Genomic DNA, 15,797 nt, shown 5'->3' with positions numbered 1-15,797 from the left:
CTCTCTTTCTCCCTCTCCTCATTCGTTCGAGATTCTCATCGCATCGCAAAGAGAGAAAGAGAGAGAGAGAGAGAGAGAAGCATTCTTATTCCACTTCCATTCGTTTCGGCAAATTCTCAACCCCCTTCGAAACGAGCTCGGTGATTAGCACGTTTTCTTCGAGAGACTCTTAACGGAGAAAGTCTCTTAAGAGTTTACAAGAGAGAGAGAGAGAGAAAAGAAAAAAGGAGCGATCGCTCGCATTTGGCACTCCGCGTGATACTTTGAATTTGAGAAGCGCAAGAATTCTAGATACGTATACATCGTAAAAGAGCAATCTTCGAGAGATGATGTTTATGACGTTTAATTAAAGCGGCGTCTATTGAATCGATAAGACGGATATATCGATGCACGTTACGTGAAACGTACGGTAAGAGATTTTTACTCTTCGAGAAAAATAATCATCTCGCTTATTATCTTTATTTTTCTCTTCGAAAGATGTATTATTGGATATAATAATTTATTTTTTTCGAGAAAAAGAAACGTGCCTCTATCTATATATCTGGATATAACGTTGTTGCGTATATGCATGTATATTCGCGTTAGAATGATGGTGTCGGTGATGTCGGTCTTCTCGATGGTGGTGGACTTATGTAGTGACTCAGAAATTCCTGGAAGAGGACTGACAGGCGAAATGGGTCAGACGTGGTACACTTAATAAAGGGAGAGAGAATAACGTTACGGGGTCCAGTGATTATCATATGAATTGGTGGGTAGCATCAAAAGAGGAGGAATCGTTTGTGGTATCACTTCTGCACGAACGTAACCAACCACACAGAATTTACTCACACACACTTGCACATTCTCCCTAGTTGAGAGACTATTGTGTGTGGTCCGACGTGTGTGCGTGCGTCTGTCATCGACTGTCAGCCGAGGCTAGTTTGACGAGCCATTGCTCACCTCCTGTCAACGCGTGTTTTAACACACAGAGCTCATAACTGAATAATACATATGTATCGTTTCGATGTGTGTGTATTCCTTACACGCGTCCACGACCGGTTTCACGATCACGTCGCGACGTCACCACATCGTTTCTATCTTTTACTTTTTTTTATTTTCTTTTTTTTTTTTTTTTTTTTTTTCTTTTTCCTTTCCTTCTTTTTCATTTCTCTCTCTTTCTCTCGTTCCTATATCATCCTGCGGATTCTTTGCTATCCCTTCTCCTTCTTTTTATCTCTTTCGCGGTCTATCCATCTACGTCTTGTCACCGTCCAGTTCGCCATTCGCGATTCGATCGTCGTCGTTGTCGTCGTCGTCGTCGTTGCCTCTCTTTCTCTCTCTCTCTCTCTCTCTCTCTCTCTCTCTTTATGGTCGTATCGAAGCGGTAGGGACAAGAAGAGAGAGGGATGATAGAGCCATGACAGGGACAAGGCCTGGCGACGTGCTGTTGACGCTTTATCCGTTCCCCTCGCTCGACTGACATCTTAATTGTAAACCGATAATCGAGCGAGCATCGCTCGCGAGACTCGTTCTCTTGTATTTCGATAGTTCTCCTCGTGCTGAAGCAACAAACATCGGGTTCGTTGTATTTTTGGAACTTTCTTCTTGTTTCGTATCAGGTGCATCGGAGAACAGGTTGTGCTTCTGCGGTATTAGGAAAAAACTTGTTCTTCGTTCTTTTGTCTTTTTTTTCTTTTCTTTTCTTTTTTTTTTTTTACGTTTCTACGTTATGTCCTTTGCATTTGTAATTTTTGATTTTTTTTCTTCTTCTTTTTTTTTTTTCTTTTGTTGATTTTTATTTTCGTTTAATTTCATATAATTCTTATCTTATCATAATATTATTTTTTTTGAAAAAAGATCCTCGCTTATATACGTAATGGGAAAAATGCATTGTCCCAGACAAGATGACGCATTCACGAGCAGATTAATTCGATATATATATATATATATCAAGGATCTCAAAGGAACGTGAGATCTACGGTTAAGATGCATTCATCGTCGGTGAGCGACAAAATGCATATCCTTAACAAAGCGCGCACTTCGTTGAATCGTAAAGACGAAGGTTAAGTTCAATGGCTTTAACGGTACTAACGTCAAAAGAATTAATAAAATTATTTTTGTTCGACTTAGGACATAAGATACGTTGTACGTATTCAAGATATAAAGGATTCATTGACAATGACGAAACAAAGAATTGTTCCTTGAATTAAATCGTACGATTTCTCTTCCTGAATTGATTCTTGACCAGTTAGCAAGACATTACAGATGATACAAATACAAAACTTTCATATCGTGAATGTACAATGTTCTGAAAATTGACGTGAGACAAGATTGACGATGAATTTCTAATATTCGTTAAAAGAGAAGAAAATGAAAGTGAGATGAGAGTTGGGAGGGGGCGAGGAGGGGATGGTTGAAGATAGTCAACTATAGAAATTCGAAGATTCTTATAATATATAGATTGGACAGTATCGAAAGTAGATAGAAACTTTTGAGTTGGTTCGACGATAAGAAACGTCACGTCAATCTATTCGTTCCGTTGTCTTTGACGACACTTAGTCGAAAAGATCTCTTGGAAATTCTTGAAGAAGTTACGAATCGATTATTAGTCATCATTTACTAAAACTCATGCACGTGCAAAAGAAGAAAGTAGAAATTTGTGTTATTCGAGAGGAACCGCTATGGAAAAATATGGAAATGATTTTTGGAGTATCGGCAAACTTCTCTTCTTGAATATTTGTGGAGTTCGTAAAAAGAATCACGAGAAATGTAATACGACGTGTACGTGTAACGATCGGTCGGTCGTTCGTCGTCGATCCTTTAAAAAACGAAGAGTGACTCGAGAGAGAGAGAGAGAGAGAAAGAGAGAGAAAGAGAGAGAAACCATCGTCGAAACCATTTTCTCGAACATCGATTTCACGAGCAAGCTTGTCCGTCGTCGTCGTTGAGTTCGGCTCACTGCTTCTTTTTCTTTCGATACCGATGCCAGGTAGACGTAATAATGTCATTATTAATGTGAGGAATTTTTACGACGCGTTAATTTGCCGCCATTCTACGTTTCGCTTCTTACTCCAGGACTCGCGGTCAATAAATTGTTTTAATTAGAGGAGAAATCGCATGAGATCGTAAGAATCGTGCAAATCTTTGCACCGTAAACAAATTAAGAGGTTTGGAAAACGAGTGATACGAACGACAGAGAATAACCACCAACCGGTCTTTATTTCTCTTTCTTGTAATTTCGACGATTTGCAAACTACTCGTTTCGTTCGACGAAAGCATCGTTTCTTTTCTTTTTTTTTCTTTTTATTTTTTTCTTTTTTTCTTTTTTTTTTTCACTTCGATTCGTTAAATAATAAAGTACGACGAGAGTACCTATGCTTTTTTCTATTTGAATGAATTTGTCAAATTTCTCACGATAGAAATTACTTTCTCGTGTATATCTTTACTATTTTATTTCTCTCTCTTCCTCTCTCTCTCTCCCTCTCTCTCTCTCTCTCTCTATGAAAACGATCGTAGCAATGCAAGATTATGCAAATGAACGAGTGAGCCTCCGGTCTTCGTACGGAAAGAAAGGAAATGAAAATGAATGAGACGATGCACTCCCTTCTGTACTTCGCCAAAAGGGATGATCCAATGATATCTAGAATTTCTTTTCCTTTTTTTTTTCTTTTTTTCTTTTTTTTTTTTCTTTTTCGTTTCGAACAATGAAACTATTTCGTGCTTACGGCAGTATTTTCTTTTTTTTTCTTTTTCTTCTTTTATTCTTTTTTCTTTTTTTTCCTTTTCTTTTTTTTTTTTTTTCATTCATACGTTTAAACGCATAAATAAAAACATTAATTTATACGTTAAAGTATCGGCTCGAAGCGTTCGTTCGTTAATTAATATGATTAATGTTTGATTTAATATTAATAAATAATTATTCTAAAATCAATCGTATATTATCGATACTTTGTTTATCAAAGTGAAATAAAAGTCACGAGGTAAGGATCGTTGACTCTTCGTACAGGTGACGTAAACAAACAAGATACGAGATATATATCTCGTGAGTGTTAGGATATCAGGACGTTCGAACAGTCGAGTCGGAGCCTTCGTCCTGTAAACATCGAGGGAGAAAGAGATATATACAACGTTCGACCAGCCAAACTCATAGTTTTCTACGACGTTCTTATATTATCTATTAAAAATATCAGAGAATTGATATTAATTACGATTAAGTTTTTTTTTTTCTTCTTCTAATTAAGGTTAGTTAACATTCATCACAATTATATTTAAATTATATTACGAATAATTTTATAATAATCATATGTTATCAAATGAACAAGAGAATATTTCATGGAGATATATATATATATATATATATATATATTCTGAGCGTCGTTTTATTTTTAACTTAACGTATCATTTATTTTAACGTAAATATAAGTCAACTTATGGGTACTTCAATATACATATATCACAAATATTATCTATTATACTTTCAGAATTTCTAACGTTTCGTTTCTTAGTTTATAATATATATTTAATATATATATATATATATATATATATATATATATATATGTCCGGGGATTATGTTACAACAATAAAGAAGGCGAGACAAAGGAGAGAAAAAGAGAGAAAGAGAGAGAGAGAGAGGGAGAGAGATCCTTCGTTCATTAGAAACTATCACAATAGTTCGTAGGAACAAATGACGCTGTTAGATCAAGAAAGGAGAAAGAGTCCAAGATGTTAAGGGTAATTCGAAGAGATTCGAAAAGCCTACTCTCTTTTAGTTGCCGTTGTTGTTCTTTCTCAACGTAATATCGCCAAGGAACGTTACTTCACGAAGATTTATAATCGACTCCTACGCTCTTATTACGATTTCCTTTCATTGCTCTTACGATCTAACGTTCGCCTTTATAACCGTCTTTCTTCGAACAATGCGTCTTTGGAGTTGAAATGATACGTACAACGAGTTCGTCCGTAAACATATATATATATGATGTATATATATGACATTTATATATATATATATATGTATAATATATACGTTTATTTTTATATATATATATATATATAATATACATTTATATATACATATACAATATATATGTTCATATGTATATATATATATGTATATAATGTTTGTTTCTTTAATTTTTTCCTTTTCTTTTAAATTTCATCGTTTGTCCTTGGATTTTCTAGAAATGTACGTAAACGTTCAATGTAATATGATAAAATAACAAGAAAAAGGGAAAAAAAAAAGGAGGACGAAAATATTATCACGTGTTGTTATGATCCAAGTATTTATATTAGTTATATAGATAAGTGTCATGCATGTTCTCTCACGTATGAAGATAAAAGAGAGTATAAAAGAGAAGAAGAAGAAGAAGAAGAAAAAAATAGAGAAAAGAAAAAGAAAGAAAGAAAGAAAAAGAAAAGAACGAAAGAAACAAAAAGAAAAGAGAGAGAGAGAGAAGAAAAAAAAAAGCTTGTACGTAGTAGATACTTACGTCAGGTCGATTCATTGCTGACGCCGGTCTTCGCCAAAAATAACGTTCATTGATTTCGCGTTCTGAATGAACGAGCTCGCAAAGGAAAATGAGACAGAGTAGACCCATCGAAGAAGAGAGAGAGAGAGAGAAGGAGGGTAGGAGGGAGGGAGGGAGGGAGGTAGATAGTTATCTATGGCCATCGTCGAGAACTAGCGATAAGATTTCCAAGAAGTTGGAAAAAGAGAGAGACAGAGAGAGAAAGAGAGAGAGAGAGAAAGAGAGAGAGAGAGAGAGAGAGAGAGAGAGAGAGAAAACTTTTCTTACGATTGCGTTTTGAAAGAAGCTCTCCAACAAATAGAGATACTTGTCTTATTCGCCCACGCGTCTTTTTAACGTCAATACTCACCCTCTTCTTTATATATACACCCTCTCGCAAGTCACCCTCATCTCTCAATTACGTTATATCGATTCGGTACGGTAGTTCGATAAATATTTATAAATATTTTTTATAGATTTTAACGATGACTTTGAATTGAACAACGAGTGTATAAATGTAACGCTCAGTACGAAATTAAAGATAAAATATTTATGAAATTTGTTTAAAAAAAAAAAAAAAAAAAAAAAAAGAAAGAAAAAAAAATGAATTGAAACTGAGAATAGTCTGTATTTTTCTTTCTTCGTTTTCTCTTTTTTCTTTCTTTTTTTTTTTTTTTTTTTTTTTTTTTGTTCTGTTAAAAAAAGATTACGCATTACGGCAGCGAAGAAGAGATCTTGAATTTCCATACGATAGCGACGTTTTTTGCTTATCTTTATCCTCCTCTTACCTAGCTCATCGTTTAAGATAGTGCAACGAAGCATGTGCCTGCGTGGCACGGGATCGTGTGTTTCTCAATTTCAGAAAAAGAAAAGTTATTTGAATGAGATGTAAGGCTTTTTCTTTTTTGTTCTTTGTCGTGTTTTCTTTTTTTTTTTTTTTTTTTTCGTTTTCTTTATCTTCCTTTCTTTCTTTCTTTTTCTGCTTTTTTTTTTTCTTTTTTTTTTCGGTTTTTTTTTTAATTGCTATAACCATGAAGAATCGAAACGAATGTCTTTATTAATGAAATATTTTAACTCTTGTTATGGCGAATCGTTGAAATTTTTTTTGTTAACATATTTTTTCGCGTTTCAAATTCGCGATCGGATTGGATCGGATCGATGTATGATTTCTCTCTCTCTCTCTCTCTCTCTCTCTTTTTTCTTTCTTTTTTTTTCCATTTCATTGGCTTTATCCTTATAAAAGAATGTGAAAATTGAAGAGGACAATATTCATCTTAGGATTGATGAATTAAACAGATAGAGATATTGATAATAAAATTCATTTTAAATGTGAAAACGAAAAGATGTGGCGATGAGTTGACGCGGGAAGTAGCGCGCTAAGCAGAATTCGCTATCGGCGGCGGATTGTAAGCAGTGTCGTTTTTACGAGAGACAGAATTTTAATGGTCTTCTACGACGTGTGGCATAGAGCACCAAGCTTGGAACGAACTCTGTATAACGGCCTTTATTATGATTATTTGCGGCTGCACGCCTTTCCCGGCATCTTGGTACGTACTACATACGTACGTGCGTGAGCCATAGGTAGAACCCCATGCGTCTCCGAGTTTATTTTATGCTTACTACGCTCTCGAGCCTGCCTTAACGTCGTCTCTTCCTCTCTCTCTCTCTCTCTCTCTCTCTCTCTCTTTTTTTTTCTTTCTTCTCTTTTTCTCTTTTCTTGCTCGTATATACATACCTACAACGAAACGGTAATTCCCTCCTCTCGCACGTGACCGATCTGCTTTTACAAGATCTCGACATTTTCTTAAAATTATTATGAAAACTTGTTTAAAGTGAAAAAGGAAAAAAAGAAAAAAATTCAGTACCATTATTAATTATCAATATTGATAGATTATTGATTTCGACATTCTCGATTCAATCGGATTATTAATTTTATAGTTTGTCATGTTATCGATATATATATATATATATATATATATATATATTTTACTGAGTACTTGCATAAAGTACGCACTTGTTATGAAAATTCGCGAAATTCTGTCCCGACGAGATGTCTGAGTCCTTGGCAAGTCTTTCCACGAGTATAGCGGCGACAACAGGGACGATGATGCAAACCGGATAGCATTCTTTAAACAATTGTATACGCATGGTCATAGAATTTGTCGAATGATAAACCTCTCTTCCCTTCTCTTTCTCTCTCTCTCTTTCTCTCTCTCTCTTAAGAAAATAACGATGGAATGATGTAGATTAGTCAAAGCTATTTCTTTCTTTACGTTTTTTTAGACGATCCACAATGAAATATCGGAATCGCGCAATATCTGTTTGAGTGTTACGAGCCGTGAAAGATACGAGCGATGACGTCATGAACATCGAACCACGTGGACTCGAATTTAGTCGATTTTAGTTATTGCTATCACGAGGGCCAACGAGAAAACGAGAGAGAGAGATAAAGAGAGATACTATAGTGGGGATGATCACAAGAGGAAAAAGGAAGAAAAAATAGAGGGGGATGATCATTTGTAAAGACAAATTTTTGCGTGGTCGATTGCGGAGCAGACATACTCGTCTATTACGTAGGTAGATATAGAGTCAGCAACGCCCACGTCGTCGCCACCCTGCTTCTGCCGGTCACATCGAAAACGGCTAGCTTACGGGGGTAGGGGGATAGTTGCGGTGCGAAAATGTCAGACGAACCGGCTGATACGATACTCCCACGCGATAGAAAGTGGAGCAAAGTCGATTCATTCATCCACTGATTCATAAGAGTGGGTGCTATGAGAGAGAAAGAGAGAAAGAGAAAGATAAATACACTTCTTATCTCTCTCTCTCTCTCTCTCTCTTTCTCTCTCTCTCTCTCTCTCTCTTTACCACTTTCTTTTCATCCCCTCTCACTTTCTTCTTTCCTTCATCCCTTATTCGAGTCTTTCAATACGATTTCGTAGGGATATCTTTCATAGACAAAAAGTAAGTTTTGAGCGTGTAGTAGTTAGATACTTTCTCATCCCTTCGAGTTTCGAGAAATTACTACCCAACTCGTGTGGGTAGTGAAAATCGAAGAAATTGGATAATTCCGGGGTTTTCCTTTTCCTAGAAGAAAGCCATTTTGGTGACGCAAAGCTCGATTGCAGACCTTGGACTCTCTCATGCTCTCTCTCTCTCTCTTTCTCTCTCTTTCTCTTTCTCTTTTTCTTTTACCCTCTTTCTTTCTCCACGATCAACTCTCAACCTCTGATATTATCATGTATTACGTATGTAGCAAAATGTATGAGCTTTTCGTAAAAATACACGAAAAGCAGCTTTCGAAAGGAGATCTCGTTTAATTTTTCGCCCCTTTCTCTCGCTAAGAGAGAAAAAGAGAGAGAAAGAGAAAAAGAAAGACCGAGAGACGATAGATCGAGAGTTCGGATTATGTGGAGTTAAAGTGGTTTTTTCTTAAATGTTAAGGTCATACTCGTCATATTCTATTCGTCGACCAGTTACGATTCTAATCTCACGTTATATTAGCCTAGTTAATTGATCATTGAAGCGTTAACAGATACCGTTAATTCTTTACAAGGGGAAAATATATCAACTATAAAATCTAACTATAAAAATTATTATAACGATGAAAAGTTTTTATTGGAATAAACGTAATTAGAAATTTTCATGGATTCTTTCGATAATTTTGATATCTACGATTGTTCCAAGGAGAACACGAGGAAAGAGGGTCGATCTGTTGGCTCTTTGAAAATAAGAGAGAGACACCAATAACGACGATACGAGAGAGAGAAAGAGAGAGAGAGAGAGAGAGAGAGAGAGAAAGAAAAAAGTCATCGAGAAAGTCGAACGGAAATGATGAAGGAAACAATGTCTCTAAAATTAAATTTTACTTTTCGATTGTAATTAACGATCGTATAAAGCAGAAGCATATTTTTCGATTGAAATTTTTAGATGATGCAAGCGAAGCAACTGAGTGTTGGACCACTCACGGCAAGGCGGTTGGTTTCGAGTGTGTCTTCTCTCTTCCATCGACCGTTTCCCTCCTCTCTCTCTCTCTCTTTTTCTCTTTATCTCTCTTTCTCGCTCTCATTGTTGCAGCATCGCCCATCGTACTCCGGATATCCTATACATCGCTAAACACAATGCACCGTCTGCTGTTCCTGGCTGAGCGCCATTGTCGATAACCTTTGCATCGTCGACCCGATGATGGTAGTACCGCGATAGGAATGTCGTCGACTTGGAGAGTAGCGGTATTCGTGTGGTGATACGCACGTGGAACGTGTTCTCTCTCTCTCTCTCTCTCTCTCTCTTTTTCTATTTCTCTTTCTCTTTCCATTTCTCTCTTTTCTTCCTTTCTTTTCTTTTTCTTTTTCTCTCTTTCGTATTTCCTTTTTCGTTAGATGCGAAAACGCAGAAGGTCGAAGGTCGCCACAGCGAAAGGTCAGATCCACGGTTAAGTGCACGAAATAAGAACGAAAAAGGCGATCGCCAACTCGTAGGAAAAAGAAGAGAGAGAGAGAGAGAGAGAGAGAGAGAGAAAGAGAGAGAGAGAGAGAGAGAAAGAGGAAGACGATAAATAAATCGTATGCATTGTAGAAATCTTTGAGACCCGCTCGTCGGATCTTTTCGACTGCGTTTTCATTGTGCTCTGTGTATATATATATATATATATATCTATATATATATATATATATATATATATAGCGATGAGTATCCTTTGCTTTTGATTTTAGTTTGGACATTAGATCGATGCCGGTATGTGTATGTACATAGATCCAAGAGTTATGCGATTCTTAAATTATAATTCGAGAAATGCTGAGAATAGATTCAATGTTTCTTTTTTCTTCATTTCTTTCGTTTTATTTTACATCTTGTTCTCTCCTTTTATTTTTTCTGTTCGAATTTAGAACACCATTGATTATGATGAAATCGGTGGAAAAATTTTTGAAGGGAAAATTCCCTTTCTTCTCGATGACTCATGCGAAAGAACCAAATACGGTATCGGCAAGGAAACGATGATGATTCTTCTTTCAACTACCCACGCTTTCTTTCGTGTTTTTCAATATCGCGGTAGGCGCCCTCGCGAAATTAGCATTCGCGAATGCCAGAAATAGATCGCGGATCACAATGCTTTAGGAAGGTCGGACGTAAAAAGACAAAACTAGAAGGAGAAGGAGGAAGAGGATGAGGAGGAGGAAGAGGAGAAGGAGGAGGAGGAGGAGGAGGAGGTATTTGCGAGAAGTAGCGCGTGGATTTATCGAATACCGCGAAATCGTTGTCCAAGTCGAATACTCCTTCGCAAGAGGACCGACGACGATGACAATGAGAGTGAAAAGAAAAAAAAGAAAGAAAAGAAAATGAAAAAAAAAAAATAGAAAAAGAAAAAGAAAAAGAAAAAGAAAAAGAAATCTCCTCCCTTCTCTATTATCGTCTTTCGTACGATGATAGCATTTATTCTTCGTCGTTTTATTCGATCGTATTTCCATTTTCGTGGCTCGATCGACGAGTATACATAGGACAACGACATATACTTGTGTATCCTTTAACATCCCATTACGGTATTATCAAAGAATATGACGATACTCACGAAGAATCCATAAAATCGTAGATGACTCTTTTCTTGTAGGGCATATCGTTCCTTCAAAGAAATCCGAATTTTAGATCTATTTAAATGAGTTGTCAGAAGAGCAATCAAATCTTTCGAGAAAAGTATAAAAAAAAAAAAAAAAAGGAAAAAAAAAAATATATATATATATATATAGTACGCCTAAGAATCTTTCTTATGGATACGGCCTTTTTTAAAAGGTAAAAATATCCATAAACCGATTGTGAAAAGGGCCTCTCTCTCTTATAATTCCACGTTCTAACGAGGCTAAAAAAGCTTGCTTAGAAGGACGTAACATTTTATTTGATATTTACCGCAAGGTTTCGGTCTCGTTTATTACTACGTCTCGTTTGTTTCTTCGTGTCCTTTTTACGCGTATCACTTTTAATATATCCACATCTTCACCGTCCTTACCGTTTGTTGTTCTTCTCATTAACGTGTGATCTTTCATTCTGACATCGGTGAATTATAGTTAGGCCGAACGAACGAGCGTCAAAATGTGTTTTTCTTTTTTTTTTTTCTTTTTTTTTTTTTTTAATTTTCCATTCCATTCCACCATTCCGGATTTTATTGCTTATCTTAGAAAAGAATATTCAATGAATTTTTCAAGATAGAAATTGATCGTTCGATATCACTAATTGGATTTTATTTTATTCAAAGTTTCGAACTTAAGTTTGACAAATGTCGTAGACGTTTAAGGGATTGAACGATTAACGGATATTAAAATTGTACGGATCGTAATCAAAATCCCATAGTATCGAAAGTTTCGTAAATCATTCCACGTCGACGTGAATGGATTTCGTAATGATGCGAGATAGAGTTTTGTAGGAAGGTGTTAACAGATCCAGTTTATTTGTGGTCTCGATCCAATTTATCCTTTTAAATCATTCGTTGAGGCGACGATTTGCATGAATTATGAATGATGCCAAGTGTTACGAACGTATTCAAGGAGACCAATGAAAATAAAAAATCTTTTCCTTTCTTTCTTTCATTTCTTTCTTTCTTTCTTTCTTTCTTTCTGTATCGTCTCCATTATTTCGTAGTTTTCGAGTTAGTGGTTTTCACTATTTCCGCAATTTTTTTTCTTAAGTATCCATCTTATAGGAAGTATCACTCGGTCCTTTTGAAATGTACCAATAATAGTCTTTTCCTTTAGTTTCCTTCGTCCTTCTTTCATTCTCTTTTTATTATTTATTTATTTTCTTTCTTTCTTTTTTTTCTTTTTTCTTTTTTCCTTCGATCCTGCGTCATCCACATTTCGATTTGGCACATTACACGCACGCCTTTTCCCTCTTTTTCCTCTCGTTATTATTCCTCGATATACGAGGGACATTAATAATTTGAACCAAGTGGCATCGAGATATCATTCTGCGTACTCTATCGAGCACCTCTATGTCTTTTCCTAGTTAGTAAATATTTTTCTGAAAGCCGACGTTCTTATGTGTCTATTTCGTAGCGCTTATTACCGTTCTCTTTCCTCTTTCGTGATATATCGTTATTGCCTGTAGATGCCCGACGAATTTCGTTTATTTATTTCTCAGTATGAGATGCAGACTTTTAGAGATGCTGTTAAGGGATTCGTGCCATAGAAAAGGAAATAGATTTATCGTATGCTCTTACGGCAAATTCGAACAATTACTTTTCGAGCACGTTATTACATTTTTCGGGATTGTAACCAATGTTCAGAGAGAGAGAGAGAGAGAGAGACAGAGAGAGAGAGAGAGAGAGAGAGAGAGAGAGGGACAGAGAATGTGTAAAACATCGAAGGAGTTTATCACTGATTATGATTAGACTAGAATAAAAGACAGTTTTTATTTCTCTTTCATATTCATTTTATTCATTTCCATTAAAGTACATACGATAAATAGATAATATTAAATAACGTAGAAAATATTCTTGAATCGAGATTATGAGTAAGATAACTCGTTCAGCTTAGTTATGTTATTTAGCGTCAAACTTTTGAGAACTTAGAATTAGGTTTTATTTTTGTTAAGAGAGAAAAAGAGAGAGAGAGAGAGAGAGAGAGAAAGAATCGTAGAAGTCATTCGATTTTAAAGACCCTTCTGTCTCGGATGATATCGAGTTTGCAGAAACATTCTCTACCGCTGTTTCGATATCCCCGTCGGGTCTTGACCCACGATACTGGAGAATCGAGGTTGGCCAATGCCCAAATCGATCTGCAGATGCAGAAAACCGAGAACAATCGTGGTGATCGCCAAAGCTACCATGCTACTCACGTTTATGCTCGAGAAACATCGAACCACCATATTATCGTATAGGCTTGATTGAGTATAGTAATACACTGGGCAAATATTCAACGACGATATATAATCAAAGTGGTTAGTTCGGCCAAATCCTAATTAATCGCGATTAATTTGTTTCTTTTTCTTCTTGAGAGAGATAGAGAGAGAGAGATAGATAGATAGAGAGATGGAGAGAGTAAAAGGTAGGGCATTCTTCGAAAAAGTTTGTTTTTATTTCATCTTCGATATTTCATCGCCATTCACTCATTCTATTTCTCACGATTCGCACGATCAATAACTCAGAACAAAGAAAATAAAAGTAATGAAATATAGATAGTTAGATAAAAATGAAAGAGGAAAGAAAACGACGAGAGGTGTAATACGTTCACGGTGACGTCTTCGAATCGTATTTCAATTTTCACGAAGCAAACACAGCAAATTGACTTTCGAAGGGGGAAACACGCGAAGACACGTACGATTTACGTTCGAGAAATGATCATATAAAGAGAAGAAAAAGAGAAAGAATGAGAGAAATAGAAACAGAGAATGAGAGAAAGAAAAAGAGAAAGAAGCGCCTTGACCTAAGCACCAAGCGACACGAATATTTACGCGCTCGTTCTAAACGTCAAGACGATCTTTCTCTTTCTCTCTTTCTCTCTTTCTCTTTTTCTCTCTCTTTCTCTTTCTCTCTCTCTCTCTATTCTATCTCTTGTTCGCACGTTTAAGAGTGAGAGTGAGAGAGACAGATTCGAGTGGCTCTCGGAGTACGCGACACGCACGAGCTCGCGGGCAAGAGCGGTGAGATATATACGCGTAATGTAGCGCGATAACATGAGTTTCGGAGTAATTGTTTACGCGTGCCAAGTGAGTTATTTGGCACGTGGCCATTGCCGGGAGCGGGGAAAGGGGAACGAACGTCACCCACGTGGTCGGCCGACTGCCCGCGGGACTCTCTTTCCTTTTGCTCTCTTTCCTCTTTTTTCTCGTTTCTCTTCTCCCTTTCGTTCTTTCGTTCGTTCCATCTCTCTTTCTCTCTCTCTCTCTCTCTCTCTCTTTCTCTTTCTCTTTATCCTTCTCTTTATCCCTCTTGGTGATGTTACACACGTATCCCAATACATAGGCAACTTTGTTTTCGATAATTTTGTACGATCCAGTATTCCTTTCTCTTACATTACTTCAACGATTATATAGCATGAAAGTATCGTGTACAAAGGGAAAGGAACTTGTGAAGTACAACAGTGAACCAGGAAGTAAAAGTATTTTCTTTATCCTTTTTCTTTTCTGTTAGATCGAAGCCTTTGGTAGAGAAATATCTTTGATGGGAATCATACGAAAAGAAAGGAAGAAAGAAAGAAAGAAGAAGATAAGGAAGAATATAAAGGAAAGGAGAGAAGAGAAAAATGAGAAGAAGAAGAAGAATCGTAGAGAAGCGGAAGGATCGTGGAGGAGGAAAAGAAGAAGAAGAAGAAGAAGGAGGAAGAGGAGGAGGAGGAGTCTAGTCGTCCTTCGTTGGCTGAGGTGGTGGTGGAGATTGCAATGGTGGGGGTACGAAATAAGGGTAGTTTGCGGGGGTGGGAGCAGGAGGTTCGTCAGTTTCCGGGTTGTTCCGGAGGGTTTGCGGGGGTGGTGGTCGCGCTCGCGGCTGCGGGGGCGGGCAGGAGCCGCGAGCCACGACACGACGAAGCGTCGCGACGTCAGTAGAGCGCCGCGCTATCGACCACCACCACGAGACCACCGTTGTCGTCGTCGTCGTCGTCGTCGTCACCATCATCGTCGTCGTCTTCGTCGTCGTCGTCGTCGTCGTCTTCGTCATTGTCGTTGTTCGTCCTCTTCGAAATTATCATCCTTATACTTTTCTCCGGTCTCTCGAACGTACTCCGTCGCAACAGTAGCAAACGATCGGGTTTATCGGTTAATATAGTTCGTCGTTAAGATCGAACGAAAAAAAATAATATCTGGCTAATGATATAAATTTAATCGTTAATCCCGCGTGTATATACCGGTCGGCACGAGTCGCGATAAAAAGTGGCAGGAGTAAGAAGGAAAGTGGCAGGATCGAAAGTGGAGTCGTGGTACGGTGGAAGACGGTGCGATCAGGCAGGGATCAAGATTTCGATCAACCTGTTCGAGCCGGTGCCACGAGGATCCTGCGGCTACGCGCCGCTGCGTGCACGCGCCTCCACCGTGGGCTCGCGCCTGATCCTCAAGAGCACCGCCGCCGCTAGTAGTAGTAGTAGTAATATTAATAATAGTAGTAGTAGTAGTAATATTTGTAATAAAAGAAGTAGTAGTAATAGTAGTAGAGATAGCAGTATTACTAGTAGTAATACTAGCAGCGGCAGCAGTGGTACTATCACCACCGACAGAAACGCCGTCGACGCGGATTCCTATCGCGCGAACGCGGTTCATGCGTGCGTAAGTGGATATTTGCTCGAGTGCCAGCAGTCCTCCTCTAACTACAGCCACGAGCCACCCCGTGTG

The 15,797-nt window shown here is 37.5% G+C and overlaps 1 protein-coding gene across 5 annotated transcripts in view; it reads left to right on the top strand.

The window, feature by feature from the left end:
- The first annotated feature begins 4,030 nt into the window (after window positions 1-4,030).
- Window positions 4,031-15,797, top strand: part of LOC118441900 (fibroblast growth factor 17) — a 119,650-nt gene continuing 107,883 nt past the window's right edge. Inside the window, exons 1-2 of one of the 5 annotated variants that reach the window (XM_035866922.2) lie at window positions 4,031-4,220; window positions 14,605-14,834. In XM_035866922.2, the coding sequence (XP_035722815.1) occupies window positions 14,635-14,834 (200 nt within the window). In that variant the 5' untranslated portion in view covers window positions 4,031-4,220; window positions 14,605-14,634. Of the gene's footprint in view, window positions 4,221-14,604; window positions 14,862-14,897 lie in introns of those variants that run through there. The other 4 variants (XM_035866921.2, XM_035866920.2, XM_085656989.1 and 1 more) reach the window with 4 other exon arrangements.

This window comes from Vespa mandarinia, chromosome 5 (assembly GCF_050613455.1).
Source record: "Vespa mandarinia isolate Hongniang chromosome 5, ASM5061345v1, whole genome shotgun sequence".
In the NCBI taxonomy this organism is placed as follows: domain Eukaryota; kingdom Metazoa; phylum Arthropoda; class Insecta; order Hymenoptera; family Vespidae; genus Vespa; species Vespa mandarinia.
The sequence above is the reverse complement of the archived record's forward strand: the minus strand, read 5'-3'. Positions and strand labels throughout refer to the sequence as shown.